This window comes from Mustela lutreola, chromosome 2 (assembly GCF_030435805.1).
Source record: "Mustela lutreola isolate mMusLut2 chromosome 2, mMusLut2.pri, whole genome shotgun sequence".
NCBI lineage: Eukaryota > Metazoa > Chordata > Mammalia > Carnivora > Mustelidae > Mustela > Mustela lutreola.
In genome coordinates, this window is record NC_081291.1 from 82,001,784 (window position 1) to 82,017,560 (window position 15,777).

Consider the following 15,777-nt stretch of genomic DNA (forward strand, 5'->3'; position numbering starts at 1 on the left):
TGCTTTTTCTGAATTTGCCATTGTTGCCGCTCATTTCTCCAATAAAAAAATATGTCCAAAATGGTGAATTATCCCCAGTAAACTTTATGTTTGCTTTTTAATTTATTTCATCATCTTTAAGAGACAGTTGAAAGTGTTGGTTCAGCCACAGAATTACAAGATCTAAATTCAACAGATAATTCAAATCACTGCTGATGCAGTGCAAGTTACAAGTTTAAATCTAAATGAAGCCAGTTTAAAAGAGCTAATTTAATTCACAGCTGTGTTCAGTTTAAATAAAACATCGATATTAGGTCTTCATTCTTTTTTCTTTTTATGGACGGATATGCTTCCTCTTGTATGGCATATAAGTTGATTAAACTTTAAAAATATGAATTGGGTCATATGCCCAGATTGTCTTCCCTTTTGAAATTTCTTTTTAAATTTACCAGTTACTGGAGATCATTACAGACATGGATTTAAAAAATCATTTTCCTCTTTAGAAGTAGATATTTATTTTAAAAGTAAATTGAAAGGCAGCTATGCTCACCACTATACCACCAACACTTTAAAAGTAAATTGAATAATGAAAAATGTTAGTCTTAAAAAATGATGAAACTGTACCTTGAAATCATTTGGAAAAAGAAGGAAACGGTGATATTATTTCTGGAGAGAAAAGTTTTATCTTAATCTTAGATTTAAAAGATTTTATGAGGGCTACCTGGCAGGCTGTGTCAGTTGAGCATCCAACTCTTGATTTCTGTTCAGGCCATGATATCAAGCTCCACATCAGGCTCTGCCTCAGTGCAGAGTGTGTTTGTCCCTCTCCCTCTGCTCCTCCCACCACCTACTTGCTCTCTCTAATAAAAAAATAAAATCGGGGCGCCTGGGTGGCTCAGTGGGTTAAAGCCTCTGCCTTTTGCTCAGGTCATGATTCCAGGGTCCTGGGATCGAGCCCCATATCGAGCTCTCTGCTCAGCAGGGAGCCTGCTTCCTCCTCTCTCTCTGCCTGCCTCTCTGCCTACTTGTGATCTCTGTCTGTCAAATAAACAAAATCTTTTAAAAAAATAAAATCTTTTAAAAAACAGAAGATTTTGTGAAATATTAATGTTATTCTTACTCCAGATTATTCAGTTGCATATATGATTATGTTCAGTAGCATAAATATTTATATTTTCCCTTTGGTAATTAATTATCCTTTTTAATGAATAGATAATGCTACTTTTAAACTTTATTTCCATTTGGTTTATGTTAGTACCCTAAAATACGTTTATTAAGGTTTTATTTATTTATCTGACAGAAAGATAGCACAAGTAGGCAGAGTGGCAGACAGAGGGAGAGGGAGAAGCAGGCTCTCCACCAAGAAGGGAGCCCGATGCGGGACTTGATCCCACATTGGGATCATGACCTGAGCCAAAGGCAGCCATCCAACTGACTGAGCCACCCAGGTGCCCCAGTACCCTAAAATATGTTTGATAAAGAGGAAAAGAACTGGGAAGTTTTGTTACACACTTGGTCATTCATGATTATAAATCATTTTCTAAAAATAAGCTGCTTTTTTTCTTTACCTGTTTGACAGTAATATCACAGTTTCCACTAGGGAAATATCTTTTTCATACATTTAATGTTACTATTTTAATAATGCTGACAGTGATGTATATATACACACACACACTTCTTTTGTTTCTAAGATGTTTTATATTCTGCTTTTGAATATAAAAGCATTTGAAGTTTTCTTGTACATTTGAAGCTTTCTTATTGTTTAATACCTAGCACCCAATGTTGCTTTAAGTTGAGGCCAGAAGGATGAGAAAGAACCAAGTATATGGAGAATAGAAAGAAGAATATGTGTCAGGGATCTGAGCTGGAAGTACCTGGATGGACCTTTTTGAGGAGCTATTGGAAGAGTAACTTGAGATTGATTGGAGAAGTAAGTAGGGAATAGATCATTTAGAGTCCTAGTATAAAGGTTTGGAGTTTAAGTACAGTAGAAGTTGTAGGAGTGAGTTAAGCAAGAAGGTGACATATCCTAATTTACCCCAATTTCTAGGAAATCACGTTCATTACTATGTGGAGTCTTCCATTATTTTGAAAAGTAATTCTGCTTTCTTTTTTTAAGAGAAAAGAAACCCTGTTCATTCCCTCTGAAAATGAGAAGATTTCGAAACAATTCCACCTTTGTTATAATATTGTGAAAGATTGTTATGTCCGAGTTTCAAATAATAATCAAACCATTTCCGGATGGGAGCATGGTGTGTGGAAAATGGAATCCATATTCAGAAAAGTTGAAACAGACTGGAACATGGTAATTTCATGCATGAGATTGTTTAAAAACTTTGTCATTGTTTAAACAAATGTAGACTGTTTCAGTGAAAACTGTGTATGTAAAGTGAAAACTGATCTATCAAAAAAACTGTGTATGTAAAGTGAAAACTGACATATGAAAATTTTAATAATACTCAAACCTGTAAAAGAAAATCCTCCCAACGTTTAATTAAAAGTCCCTAAGAAATTTGTGCATTTGTATCAAGGAAGTATCCATTTTCATTAAAGAGGCTGAAATTAATTCATTCATGGGGAAAAATAAATGTATGGCCAACTCATGACTAATTTTTGCATGAGTGTATAAAATATAGTGTTATTTAATTCCTTGATAGGTGCTTATTGATTACCTACTAAAGCAGGCTACTGGGGACTCTAACATTTAATCTGAAGTCCCAAGAGTTAACCATTTAACACACTTTCATGTAATAAGAATGCAGATGATTGAGCAGCAATATTGGTTATTTCTTCTCCATGCCCTAAAAAATAAAGGTATAGATGCTAGGACTAGTAGTTTACTTATATCAACCTGCATTGTCGTCACAGACTATCTGTTACAAGTAGAAGCCTTGCCTTTAAACTGCCCTCCCCTTAGATAGACACCAAAAATGAACACAAAATTACGCATATGACCTCAGTACATCAAACCATATTATTGATAGATTTTTCATAGGAGTTCATCAACCTAAAGGGAGCTTTTAAAGTTGACTGCCCAAGATTTTTGAGTTGGAAGGGAAGTTTCTCATTTGTAAGACACATTGGCTAGATTTAAAAAGTGAGTCATGGTTTAACAGCTGCTAGCGTTTATGCTTATCACTGTTCTAGGCATTGAATACAGAAGACATACAGAGATAGGATCCCTGCCTTTTTTTCCAGTCATGTTTTTGTTCTAAAATTTACCTTGGTGCTTATATTGGTGATCTTTTTGTATTAAACTAAGAATAGTTTACAACATTATTATAATTGTAGGTTTAGGAATTTTCTTCTTAAGTTGAAGACCATAAAAAATAGAAGAAAATCAAATTGAAAATTTTAAGATGTCTGTATCTGTAATTGACAATATAGTTGATGAGAGCGGATGAACTTCTCAGGAAGACTATCCTTATCCCAAAGATTGTTCTGAACAGAAAGCTGGATAGGATAGACATGTTATGTATCCAAGGACTAAGCTACCCTTCTGAAACTAATGAAAGAGTATGCCCTTCTCCCTCACCAGCAGCGTTAATGGAGAAAGTTAATGGAGAAAATAATGACTTTGTGCAGAAAATTTGGTGTGATGAGAAACAGGTCGATTCTATGTAATATTTCTTCTGTCTTATTCATTTGTTCATCAGCAAACATTTATTAAATGCCTGTTAATATCAGGCATTGTCTCAGCTACATGGGTAAAAAGATAAAGATACAGTGTCTAGGGGCGCCTGGGTGGCTCAGTGGGTTAAGCCGCTGCCTTCGGCTCAGGTCATGATCTCAGGGTCCTGGGATCGAGTCCCGCATCGGGCTCTCTGCTCGGCGGGGAGCCTGCTTCCTCCTCTCTCTCTGCCTGCCTCTCTGCCTACTTGTGATTTCTCTCTGTCAAATAAATAAATAAAATCTTTAAAAAAAAAAAAAAAAAAAAAAGATACAGTGTCTACCCTCACAGTCTAACAGGGGAAGCCGAAGCATAAACAGCCATCTTACCCATGATGCAGAATGCTATAATAAGGATATCAACACATTGCTATGGAAACACCGAGGAGGGAGTAATTAGCTCTGGCTGTGGGAGTTGGGGAAAGCTCCACAGAGCAAGCGACATTTGAGCTGGACGCTGAAGGATGAGTAGGTGTTCATGAAGCAAGGGAACAGCAGGGGAAAGGCATGGAGTACAGGGCATGTTTTGGAGTTCTCTAAATAGACCATTGTAGCCAGAGGGTGTATTTATAAGTAAGATTTAAATATTGTAAATGAGATGTGGAGGCCATTAAATAAAAAAGACTCCCACTCAATTAAAGCTTATGCCTTGATGTACCTATACAGAGGATATCACTTTTAAAACTCGCGTGAATCTGTTTCAAGTTATAATATGAAGAAAATATGAAAATGTTCATTACACTTCCAGAGTCTGATAACTTAGAAGTAATATATTGCCATTGAAACATTGAATTTTCTACCTAAGTCAGTATTTTTAGTTTTGTATTAGCATGTTCCCAATTAGAGATTCTCTAGCTCCACTAAATAGAAGAAGCCTATTTCCCACCACACCTTTCCTCAGTAACCTCCAGCATGGAATCCTTACAGATAATAAGCAGCTTGCCCTCAGATATTTAGAACAGATTCTTACTGTCTCAGAGTTAGCCTCCCAGGAATGTGGAGACTTATAAGTGTTACTATTTGGCAGATACACAGTTCAGTGATGTCTAATTTGGAAGGAGTATAAAATGCTGAATCAAAAAGACCACTATATCTTTTAGGAGGCAAGTGATAACACCTTGATAAAAGTGTTAATAGGTTCCTAATTAGTCTTCTGGGATCTCACAGTTGTTTTCCATGCTGTTAAGCCAGAAAAGCATTTCCCAAACCCCAGTCATTACTGAGTGCTCGTAGAGTAAGAAAGAGCTCAAGTCTCTTCTGAGCCTGGCCTCTGCTTTCTTCTCTGGCCTTGCCTTGCACCATGCTATCCCTTTGCTCTGCGATGCAGTTGGACTGCCCTTCTGCCTTCTGCACAGAGCCCTTTTACTTTCTTTTGTGTTAGATTCACTTATTCCTTTGTTTGGAACTGAGTGTAAGCCTCACTCCCTGTAGTCCCAGCTAACTGGATCCATTTCCCCCTTTATTTATTCACTGTTCATGTACCTCTCCTTCATGACATTTATTTAACAAATTTGTGTAAGAATAGATTATTTGTCTCTGTCCTACCAGAATTGTAAACATTCTCAAAGAAAAGGCTTTGTCTTTTTCTACTCACTTGTACTTTCAGTATGCATATATCTAGCATAGTGCCTGATAAATGTTTAGTAAAGATTAGTGAATGTAAGAAAAATGTTTGAATGCATATGGCATAAATTCTATACCACCCTCAGACTCTGTAAGATTGTGTAGACTGTCAAAGATGCTCTGTCTTCATTCAGACGATCCCTTGGCATGTTCTTAAGTACTTTGCATTTTTGTAAAGTATCATCTTTGTCACTAGAGTCACTTTAGCACTTTTTGGTGCATGGCATTATGTCAAGAATTGATTCATTTAGTCATTCAGTAAACGTGCATTTTCAGACATTGTGTTTGGCACTTAGATTGTAATGATAAATTAGGAGTCAAGCCTCAAGGTGAGCATAGACTAATGAAGGAGAAAGACATGTGGGCCAGTTGTTTAGATTAGTGAGATAAGTCCTAGAAGAATATGGGTTTGTTTGTGACTCTAAGGGAAAGAAGACAGAAGGAAGAGCCACTGTGCCTTCTTGAGTCAGAGATGATGACCTTGCAGAGGAAGTAATACCTGAGTAGGCTTTTGGAGAAGGAGGCAAAGGCAGAGTTTCTCAGTGTAGAGAGAGGATATAGAGATGTAGCATGTGCAAAAGCACTGGGGTGAGAAACACCTGGTATATTCAGGGAAGAGTAAGTTGTAGGGAATATGGGGAAGAAGAATGGGAAGTGAGACTAGAGAGGTGAACAGTGGACAGGTCCCAAGGACTTTGATTACCTTGCAGTTATGTAACAGGAAACCATGAAAGATTTCAGGCAAGAGAAGGACATGCTCACACTAATGATCCAGAGATAATTACAGAGGCTGCAGATAAAAAAAAAATAAGCATAGTACAGAAAGATGTAAATACAGTGGGGACAGTGAGTAATGTTTGATTGCAGTGATAAAAAGGAATAACCAAAAATAAGAATCATGAGCAATACCAGTTTACCAGCATTAAATTAAAATCAATTGAAATGCAACTTGTTTCATTAGATATGTGTAGGAATATGTGCAGAGTGTCTGCTGCACAGTAAACTTAATTAAGCTAATCTCTTTTTTTTTTTAACTAGAGTTAATCTTAACAGGCTAAGCAGAAAAATCATTTTAAGAGCAGAACAAAGAACAGCTTCAACAGTGCAGTACAAACCAAACTTCCAGAAAACCATAGCAGTGGACAGAAGAGCCTGGCATATAGTGATCAGAAAATCTTTAAGTGAGAATCTTCTGTAGACTGTGAAAAACGTAGAGCATAAAGAAGCTCACATGCAAATTGTTCTGTTTTGAAAATAGTGGTCACAGCCATAACCCAAAGGATAAGTTTCTGTTGTGTCCCTTGTTAGTGGCATAGCTGAGACCTTAAGCCTTACACAGACTGGTCTTATTCTCACCCACACATTGTGATCTGCCTGTACTGTATGCCTTAAACTTGCCAAAAAACGGGCAAGGATGGGTCACTAGAGGGAAGGGCTGGCATACTGTATAGATTTCAGGTCTATAGGGGTAAAGTCCGTGACTTCTGGTTTTACTCTTCCTTTTGCTAAAGTAAGGTAGCTCTTGGTAGTCCCCAGAACTGAAAAACCAAGCATGTAGAGCTGCACACAGTAAATGATACCAATGAATTAAAAAGCTGACCGGCAAAAATTTGTCTACAATAACTCAAGAGAGTGAGGAACATCTAATAGTAAAAAAAAAAAAAAAAAGTAGTTTTTTTTTTCTCTAGACCAAACAATTGAATATTAAAAGCTTGTAAAATATTTTTTCTCCTAAATTAATTATAATTACCGGTTCTGTTGCTATTACACATAGAAAGGACTATAATTTAAAAAAACAGTAATATAAAAATCTTACTGTTTGGGTAAATTTCAGTTATCAAACTGAGTATACATGTTCTTGATAACTTCCACCTCTAAAAACACTGGGTTAAAATTAGTTGGGTAGAATAGTACAGACGGAATATATTGTAAGAAAAAGATGACTTGAATTTTCAATATCAATAGAGTTTGTTTTATTTCCATATACTGTTTCTTTAGCCTAAGAGACCTTTTATTTGCTCACAATATGTTTGAATGTTTATTTAAGCATTTAAGAATTCTGTGATGAATTCTATCCTATCCTTTAGTTTTTTAGAGTCTTAAAAGCTGATGCCTTTATGACTGAAAAATGTATGTTTTAGAATAAGCAATTCTCTCAGACATGTTCAACAGCTATTATAAACCTTGTTATGACAGTTTAAACCACAGTTGTGGCCTGGTGGCCGTGTGGTATAACTAAGACAATTCTGAGGGTAAGCTAGGAATTTGAAATTAACCTGACTTGAATCTGTCGGATTTTATACCCACACTTTCGGTGGGGAGGGGATCATTTGAAACCACTGAGCTCTTAAAAAAGACACAAGAGATAAAAAAAAGCATACACTGAGACCTAAATCTAAGTGTATTTGTCTTAAGATTTCTTTTCCCCAGTCTTTGTTTTTTTCAACCACCTTTCTTCCAATAACCCTACTATTTGGCTCATCTTTTACAGCTAATCCCCTTTACTATCCACACCCTTGAAGTAGTAATTATAGGTAATCCATAGATGGCCAATAGTTTAGGATAGATGGAACCAGTGACCACTGGTCAATAGCCCCAGGTTCTCCTCACAGACAGGTGTAGGAGGAGCACTGCAGTAGGAATACATGGACATTAGAGGAGGTTATAGTGAGGTTGCCCTGAACTTGAACAGTTGACACTTCCATACATCTAGGTGTGCCATCCCATACAATCTAGTCTAAAGAGTTTAAATCATTTTCCTTGGGGAGTGATTGTTTTTAATTGTTGATAATCTCTGGCTCACTGATTCTAAAAACTTTCCAATTAAATTAGCTGACATATTTAGCCTGGATGAAGAACGATAGGCTGTAGAGTACCAGTAGAATACTAGCAGTGATTGATTTTTTTTTACTTGATGACTAAAAACAGGTAGTAGGACATTTCCATGGGAGATGTGTTTGTCCTGAGAAGTAAGTTAGAGGTTTCTAAAAGAATAGGTTGTGTATGCAGACTTTTAATACTTAAGTACTATTTATTAAATCCATATGAATCCCAAGCCTGTGCTTACAGAAAATGGGTGATTTGGTTAAGATCATACCAAGTTCATCTGATATAAGTTACATTTGGGTGGAGAATTATTGGCAGTTCACAGTGGGGTGAAATTCTGTGAAGGACTGAAAGCTGAGAGTTTGGATTTAAAGCTCTAGCCAGTTACTTACTGTACATTCTAAACTATGCAAATGTAGGAAGGAAGTGGGCTTTTAAAAACGTTAATTAGGCAGTTGGAGAGAGATGAGCATTAAGTCATGACTATAGTGGTAAGTATGGTATAAATGAGGACAGGTCTTTTTTTGAGACTTACTTCAAAGAACTGCATGAGTTACTGTGTGAGTTTGAGCATGAGGGATAAGTGAATAAAGAGTCAGATTCTTAGGGGTTTGAGCCTGGGTGAAGGAAGTGTTAGTGTTCACATGCACATTTTCTAGAATGTGGATGAAACTATGAGAGAAGATGAGCTGGAAGCAGCCAGTAAACTTGGATGCCTTAAACAGTATACACTTAAAGTGATAAGGGTCTCTGATAGTGAAGGAATGGGAGCATACTTTGTGGAGGCACAGCATGAATACTACATTTTAAACCATTACTTAAGAATGACTCAGTTGCTTTCTTGACTTGGATAGCCCATCCAGCTCTGGGAAAGCTTATCTGAAAATCCAGACTTAGAAAAGAAGATGAAGAAAAATTGCATTTAAAAGGATTCTTCATTTTCAGCAGGACTCATCATCAAGTTCATATCAAATAGCTGGACTTAACTAATTTAAAAGAAAATAAGATTTACTAAAATTTGGTTAACATCTACCCTATTTAGGGCTATACTTATCGGAGCACCTGTATCCCAAGTATCTTTCTTCTGGAACAAAATACACTATAGGGAAAATTGCTGATAAAATGCAAAATGTTAACAGTGAAAATCTCCTCAGTGGGGAAGAAATTAGGTCTTTATTAATCATGACAGTAAGACTGACTATATGTGTTCTCTACACTATTTTATTCTTAATGACAATTCTTTGTTCTCTTCCTCCTTTGTAGGTGTATTTAGCCCGAAGGGAAGGATCATCTTATGCTTATATTTCCTGGAAGTTGGAGTGTGGGTCAGTTGGCCTAAAAGTAGATAGCATTTCCATTAGAACAAATAGTCAAACCTTTCAGACTGGAACAATACAGTGGAAATTGCGATCTGAAGCAGTTCAAGTAGAACTGTCAGGCGGTAAGCATTTGAATGGAGAATTAATCATGATGAGTATATTTAACACTCTGAAGAATAATGGTACTTATTTGAGCTTTTCATACCCAAGAGTCATTCATATAACTGCAGAAAAAAAATTAAAATTAAAACCTGTATAACCTCATTCTAATAGAACTGTTTTATGTTTTTATTGTGAAACACAAATGGATGAAGAAAAGTCATTTCTTTGTTTCAAAGGACATATTTCCTCCATAAGGAATTTGTATTTATTTTTTTAAGAGTTGATTTTACCTACAGGTTAGATAGAAAATATGTATTCCAAAACTATCTCTTTATATTCTTTAAGTTACTAAAAGCGAAGTGTTAATTATTTTTTTTCCTCCAACAGACAAAACTCTTCGCTCCTATCATGATTTTTCTGGTGCCACTGAAGTTATTTTGGAAGCAGAATTAAGCAGAGGAGATGGTGTTGTTGCTTGGCAACATACCCAGCTGTTTAGACAAAGCTTAAATGACCATGAAGAAAATTGTTTGGAGATAATTATAAAATTCAGTGACCTTTGAGAACCTGAACATTATAGAAAAGCCGGCAATAATCAAGGACTTACCATGTTCTAAAGTAGTCTGTTGGTTCAGTGCATGCTTAGTTGGCAATTTACTACCCTCTGCTAGCATATTTCTTTTGCTGGCTATCCATCATGTACCCCTCATGAAAATATATCTTTATACTATGGACCATAATGAAACCTTGAATCAAAAGCTCCCTTCCATATGTGACTGTAATTTGAAGTAAAGTCTTACTGCCTCAATATGAGATTTTAATTTAAAACTGTAAGTATAATTTTAAAAGTAAAATGAAGGTATTCATGATGAAATGCTATTCATGATTATGATATAATCTTAAGCTAATAATAGTAATATGATGGTTTTTGATCAGCCATTAATTTCTTCATAAGTAATTAGATTTCCCAAGATTTTTAATTTTTAATAAATGTGAAAGTATAGTATCTCATGAGTTATAATGCATGAACATTTTTATGATTGTAAATACATAGGTATTTAAGAAATAAAATGAATTATTTTGCCTTATATCATTTTAGTGTTTACTTTGGCTAAATAAGAATCTTTATTAAAGGTATGCTAAATATTGAAAATTGTTGGAATAGACGAATGTTAGGAAAACATTTAACATTGACTGTGTATATTCAGAAATTCATTATAAATCCATGTGTGGACATTTCAGAATATGCTTTACTTTTGAGTTTACTTTTGAGTATTTCTATCTACCTCATTGAATAAAGATCTGTTCCTGTCTTTGAAACTATGTAACTAGATTCTGCAGTATATGCTCATCAAGAGTTTTTGGTGTGTCCATATAACCTCCCCAGTTGAATTTAGTGAACATTTAAGTGTTTGTGTTCAAGCATTGTGATACCACTGAAGGAGGCAAAGGTTAGAAGGACACAGTTCCTGTACTCTCACTCTTTGTAATGTTCTGCAAAGTGAGTTCTTAACTCTTCATACAAAAAAAGTACATTCTGAGAGATTCTTATCCTGTGTAACTCCATAGGATATTCATGTGCATTTAAAAAAAAAAAAGATGCACTAAGATGCTGAACAAAATTCTTATATTTGTCTTTTAATTATAGTCAAACTGTTGATCAGTTTCTTGCTAAAAAGTTACATTTCAAAAAAATTTTCCTGCATCTAAAGGTATGCATCTTAATATTAAAAAGGTTTCTGGAGGGGCGCCTGGGTGGCTCAGTGGGTTAAGCCGCTGCCTTCGGCTCAGGTCATGATCTCAGGGTCCTGGGATCGAGTCCCGCATCAGGCTCTCTGCTCAGTGGGGAGCCTGCTTCCTCCTCTCTCTCTCTGCCTGCCTCTCTGCCTACTTGTGATTTCTCTCTGTCAAATAAATAAATAAAATCTTTAAAAAAAAAAAAAAAAAAAAAAAAGGTTTCTGGAATTCTCCTGCATTAATCATAGCTTCATATAGTGGCCAAATACATAAAATTGGAGAGCCTTGACTCTACGTGTCTTGAGGTATCTGGTATTGACACAGGAGTATTGTGATTGAGCAGGTGGCCCAACCTTCTTAACCTCATGAGAAAACCTAGAGATTGGCAAGCATAAAGATGTAAGAAAAATGTCAATCTCAACTGAATGTACCTTATCTGTGAAAAGAGTACATTCTAATTTTTACTGTGGCTGTAAGCAGAAAAATGGAGTTCAAATGTCTTATTTTTATAGATGTGAAATGTTGAAAAGGAAAAGTGGTTCACACTTTTCTTACGTGTATTCCATGAGAGTCTCAACCCCAAGGGTACCCAATACATAATAATAGATATTTTATTATACAGAAAATGTTGGCAATAGTACAGAAATCACGGAGCAAAGCAATTCTTGGTAATGTATAAAGCTAAGTGACAGTAAACTGGTAAGGCCAAATTGGCAAGGAAGGGCTGATAGGAGAGCCAGCCTCAAACCGACACTTGTGTCAAAGCACAGTTTGTGTAGCCGTCCTCTGGGATCCTCTCGCTTAGAGGAGTACATGGTGTGCTGTGCTGAGAGTGACTGCCAGGGCAGGGCGGGTGTAACTGCACCACCTTCTGGAAACAGGCTCTGTCTGGTTGAGTAGCTTTCTACTGCCATTGCTCATTGTTTAAAAAGGCTGTTTACTCTGGCTTCAGTTCAGGTCCCATCGTGGTAATTTTACAGCCTGCTTTCTGTTACAGTGAGTTTGGGTAGAGAGTGGTTTAAAAAAGGACTTGTGCTGGAATTCACATTCTCAAGACGAACAAGAAGCTTACAACTGATAAAATTGTGAATTTTATCAGTTTGCAAGGAAAAGAAGTGCCTCATGTTGAAGGAGGGTTAGAGAACCATTTATCATGGACTTTTGGAATAGGAAGCATTGTTGGTGATCATTTCACCCTGAATCCTCACTTCCCACTGAGGAAACTCAAACCCAGAGAAGTTAAATGACCTATGTAAACAATGAGTTGCTGTTTTAGTGAGTGTTTCATGAATATAGATACTTCTGTAGGAATGTTCAAGTTGAGGTGTTAAAATTGATATTAGAATCAATGATTTTTCTACCTATAGGTAAGCTTTCCTAGAGAACAAATCTACTGTAATTTGATGATGGATTGTCTAGATACGGTTGCTTTGGTGTTTCTGTGATAATTTTTTAAAGACTTTTTTTTCCTCTGTAACAATAAATTGTATGTTGATTTTATAGTCCAAGTGAATACACTCTTCTAAGCTAGTAACTGACTCAGGTGGTATTCCTTCCTTAAACACTTTTGGGGGAAAAAGAATAAGAATAAAGCAACACAAGTCATGATTGGTTTTACCCCACTTAGCCTGTATTACAGTCACATTTTTGTATGGACCAAAACAGTGCTTTATTTCTGATAAAAGATTTAGAATGGGGGCGCCTGGGTAGCTCAGTGGGTTAAAGCCTCTGCCTTTGGCTCAGGTCATGATCCCAGGGTCTTGGGATCGAGCCCCGCATCAGGCTCTCTGCTCAGTGAGGAGCCTGCTTTTCCCTCTCTCTCTCTCTCTCTGCCTGCTCTCTGCCTACTTGTGATCTCTGCTTATCAAATAATAAATCTTAAAAAAAAAAAAAAGATTTTCTCTAGATTTAGAATGGACCTGAGCTAATAATGGTCACCTTTGTAGCGTCTAATGAATGCCCATGACTTTGGTGTCTCATTCGATCTTAGTGACCTCTATGTATTTTGAAACTGAGAGGCTAAGAGGAGCCAGCAGTATTTCATTGCCATTCCCTGTCATTATAACACCACAAGTAAATACAGATTCAGAAGTTCAGAACTTTCTCTCTTCTCTTAATTTGCTAAAGACTTGCTCTGAGATCAACACAACTGTAGCAGCAACTAGAAATCTGTAAGTAAGCCAGAGAGGGCCTCAGAAGAGCTAAAACAAATATAATGATGTCTAACCACTAAAGCCCATATTCTTTATTATGAGAGTGCATTTTGGGTAGTCTCTCAAAATCTGTTATTTACTGATTTTAAATGTTTAAATTGCTAAAACCATTTTTATTAAAAAATTCAAACTCGACAGTAAAGTAAAAGTGCTCCCCACACTACACCTGTTTACAGAAGTAACTGCCAAAATGTTTACATGTGTTTTTCCAGAGCTTTCCTGAAATTCTTATATTCATGCACGTACACATGCACACAAAATCAGTTTCCATGTATTTGGTTTTTGTCTTTTTATGTAAATGGAAGAGTATTTTTTTTTTCTGCTTGTTTTCTTAACAACGTGTCTAAAGTCTTTCCATGGTTGGCAATAAATCTGCACATTCTTTGTAACTGCCTCTCAGTATTCCGTTATCTATTCCCTTATTTACAGATATTTAAGTTTTTCCCTTTTTTGTTATTTCAAACACTGTGCAGTAAACATCAGTATACATATTTCTTTCACACAGGATATATGCAAAGATGGGCATTTTTAATCTCAACCTAACTACTGTCCCATCATTTCCTAAAGGAAGTACATCAATTTACACACTCAGTGTATGAGAGCACCCATTTCCACCCTTTCTTACCAAAACTAAATATTGCAGTTGCTGTAGCCAGCCTCCAATGATCCTCACCTCCTGGCTTTCATGTGTTTGTGTTGTCCCTTTCGCAAGAAATTAGGGCTGGCCTGTGTGTCCAGTAGAACATGGTACAAGTGACCACATATTTCTGAGGCTTTGTCATAAAAAGCCTTGCTTATATTGCTTACTCTGGAGAAATCCATTGCCGTGCCCTAAGGCCACTCACACAGATCTGTGGGGAGGACCTGAGGCTACTTTCAACCTCAGCACCAACTTGCCAACCATGGAAGTGGAGCCTCCAGCCCCAGCCAAGCCTTCAATGACTAGCTTCATGAGAATGAGACACCTCGCGATGGAAATGCCAAGCAAACCACTACTGAATTCCTAATGCCCAGAAAACCATTACAGCTAATTGATTTTTAAAAAGACACTTTGGGAGTGGTTTGTATGTACAGCATTAGATTACTGTTAAACCCCTCAATGTGGTAGTATTAGCAGGGGAGGCCTTGGGGAAATAATTAGGTTATGAAAATGGAGCCATCATAAATGGTATGGGTGCCCCAAAGAGCCTTTGCTTCTCTCTGCTTCCCACAACGTGAGGACACAAGAGGTCTATCTATAAACCCAGAAGAGGCCTTCATCCAGAACCCAACCCAATTTCAGACTTCCAGCTTCCACACTGTGAGAAATAAAGGTTTGTTGTTGAAGCCTTTGGGTCTATGGTAATTTGTGACTACAGCCCAAACTAAGGCAATTAGTAAAATAGCAATGTTATATTTGCCAATCTCGTGGATGAAAACTATCTAGCTTTGAGTTACATTTCCTTGATTAGCTGTGAGGTTAAACAATTTTTTACATGTTTATTAGCCATTTTTGTTATTTCACTTTTCTACGTACAGGTGTACCTTGTTTTATTGCACTGTGCTTTATTATGCTTTGCAGACATTGCATTTTTTACAAATTGAAGGTTTGTGGCACCCTTGCTTCCAGCAAGTCTTATCAGCTCCATTTTTTCAACAGCATTTGCTTACTCTGTGTCTCTGTGTCACTTGCAGGTAATCCTGGCAATATTTCAAGCTTTTTCATTATTATTATATTTGTTACGGTGATCTGTGATCAGTGATCTTTGCTGTTACAGTTGTAATTGCTTTGGGGTGCTATGAACGGCACCCGTATATAAGACAGCAACCTAACAAACGTGTGTGTTCTGACTGCTCTACCAACCAGCTGTTCCCTTGCCTCTCCCTCTGCTTGGGCCTCCCTATTCCCTAAAACACAACAAAATTGAAAGTAAGCCAATTAATAACACTGCAATAATGGCCTCTTAGCTGTTCACATGAAAGGAAAAGGTACACATCTCTCATTTTAAATCAAAAGCTAAAAATGATTCAGCTTAGTGAGGAAAGTGTGTCAAAAGCAAGGATGGGCTGAAAACTTGGCCTCTTATACCAACCAGCCAAGTTGAGAATGCAAGGAAAATTTCTTGAAGGAAATTAAAAGTTCTAATGAACACACGAATAATAAGAAAGCAAAACAACCTCATTGCTGATATGGAGTCTGAGTGGTCTGGATAGAAGATCAAAGTAACCACACTACGTTCCCTCAAGCCAAAGTCTAATCCAGAGCAAGGTCCTAGCTCTCCTCAATTCTGTGAAGGCTGAGAGAGGTGAGAAAGCTGCAGAAAAAAAGT

General features: G+C 36.7%; 1 protein-coding gene across 4 annotated transcripts in view; it reads left to right on the forward strand.

Annotated features, from left to right (window-relative positions):
- Window positions 1-12,785, forward strand: part of NGLY1 (N-glycanase 1) — a 63,516-nt gene extending 50,731 nt beyond the window's left edge. For all 4 annotated transcript variants that reach the window (XM_059162459.1, XM_059162456.1, XM_059162458.1 and 1 more), the window contains 4 exons: window positions 2,099-2,284; window positions 9,361-9,538; window positions 9,906-11,253; window positions 11,474-12,785. In XM_059162459.1, the coding sequence (XP_059018442.1) occupies window positions 2,099-2,284; window positions 9,361-9,538; window positions 9,906-10,081 (540 nt within the window). In that variant the 3' untranslated portion in view covers window positions 10,082-11,253; window positions 11,474-12,785. The remainder of the gene's footprint in view (window positions 1-2,098; window positions 2,285-9,360; window positions 9,539-9,905; window positions 11,254-11,473) is intronic.
- Window positions 12,786-15,777: the final 2,992 nt, after the last annotated feature.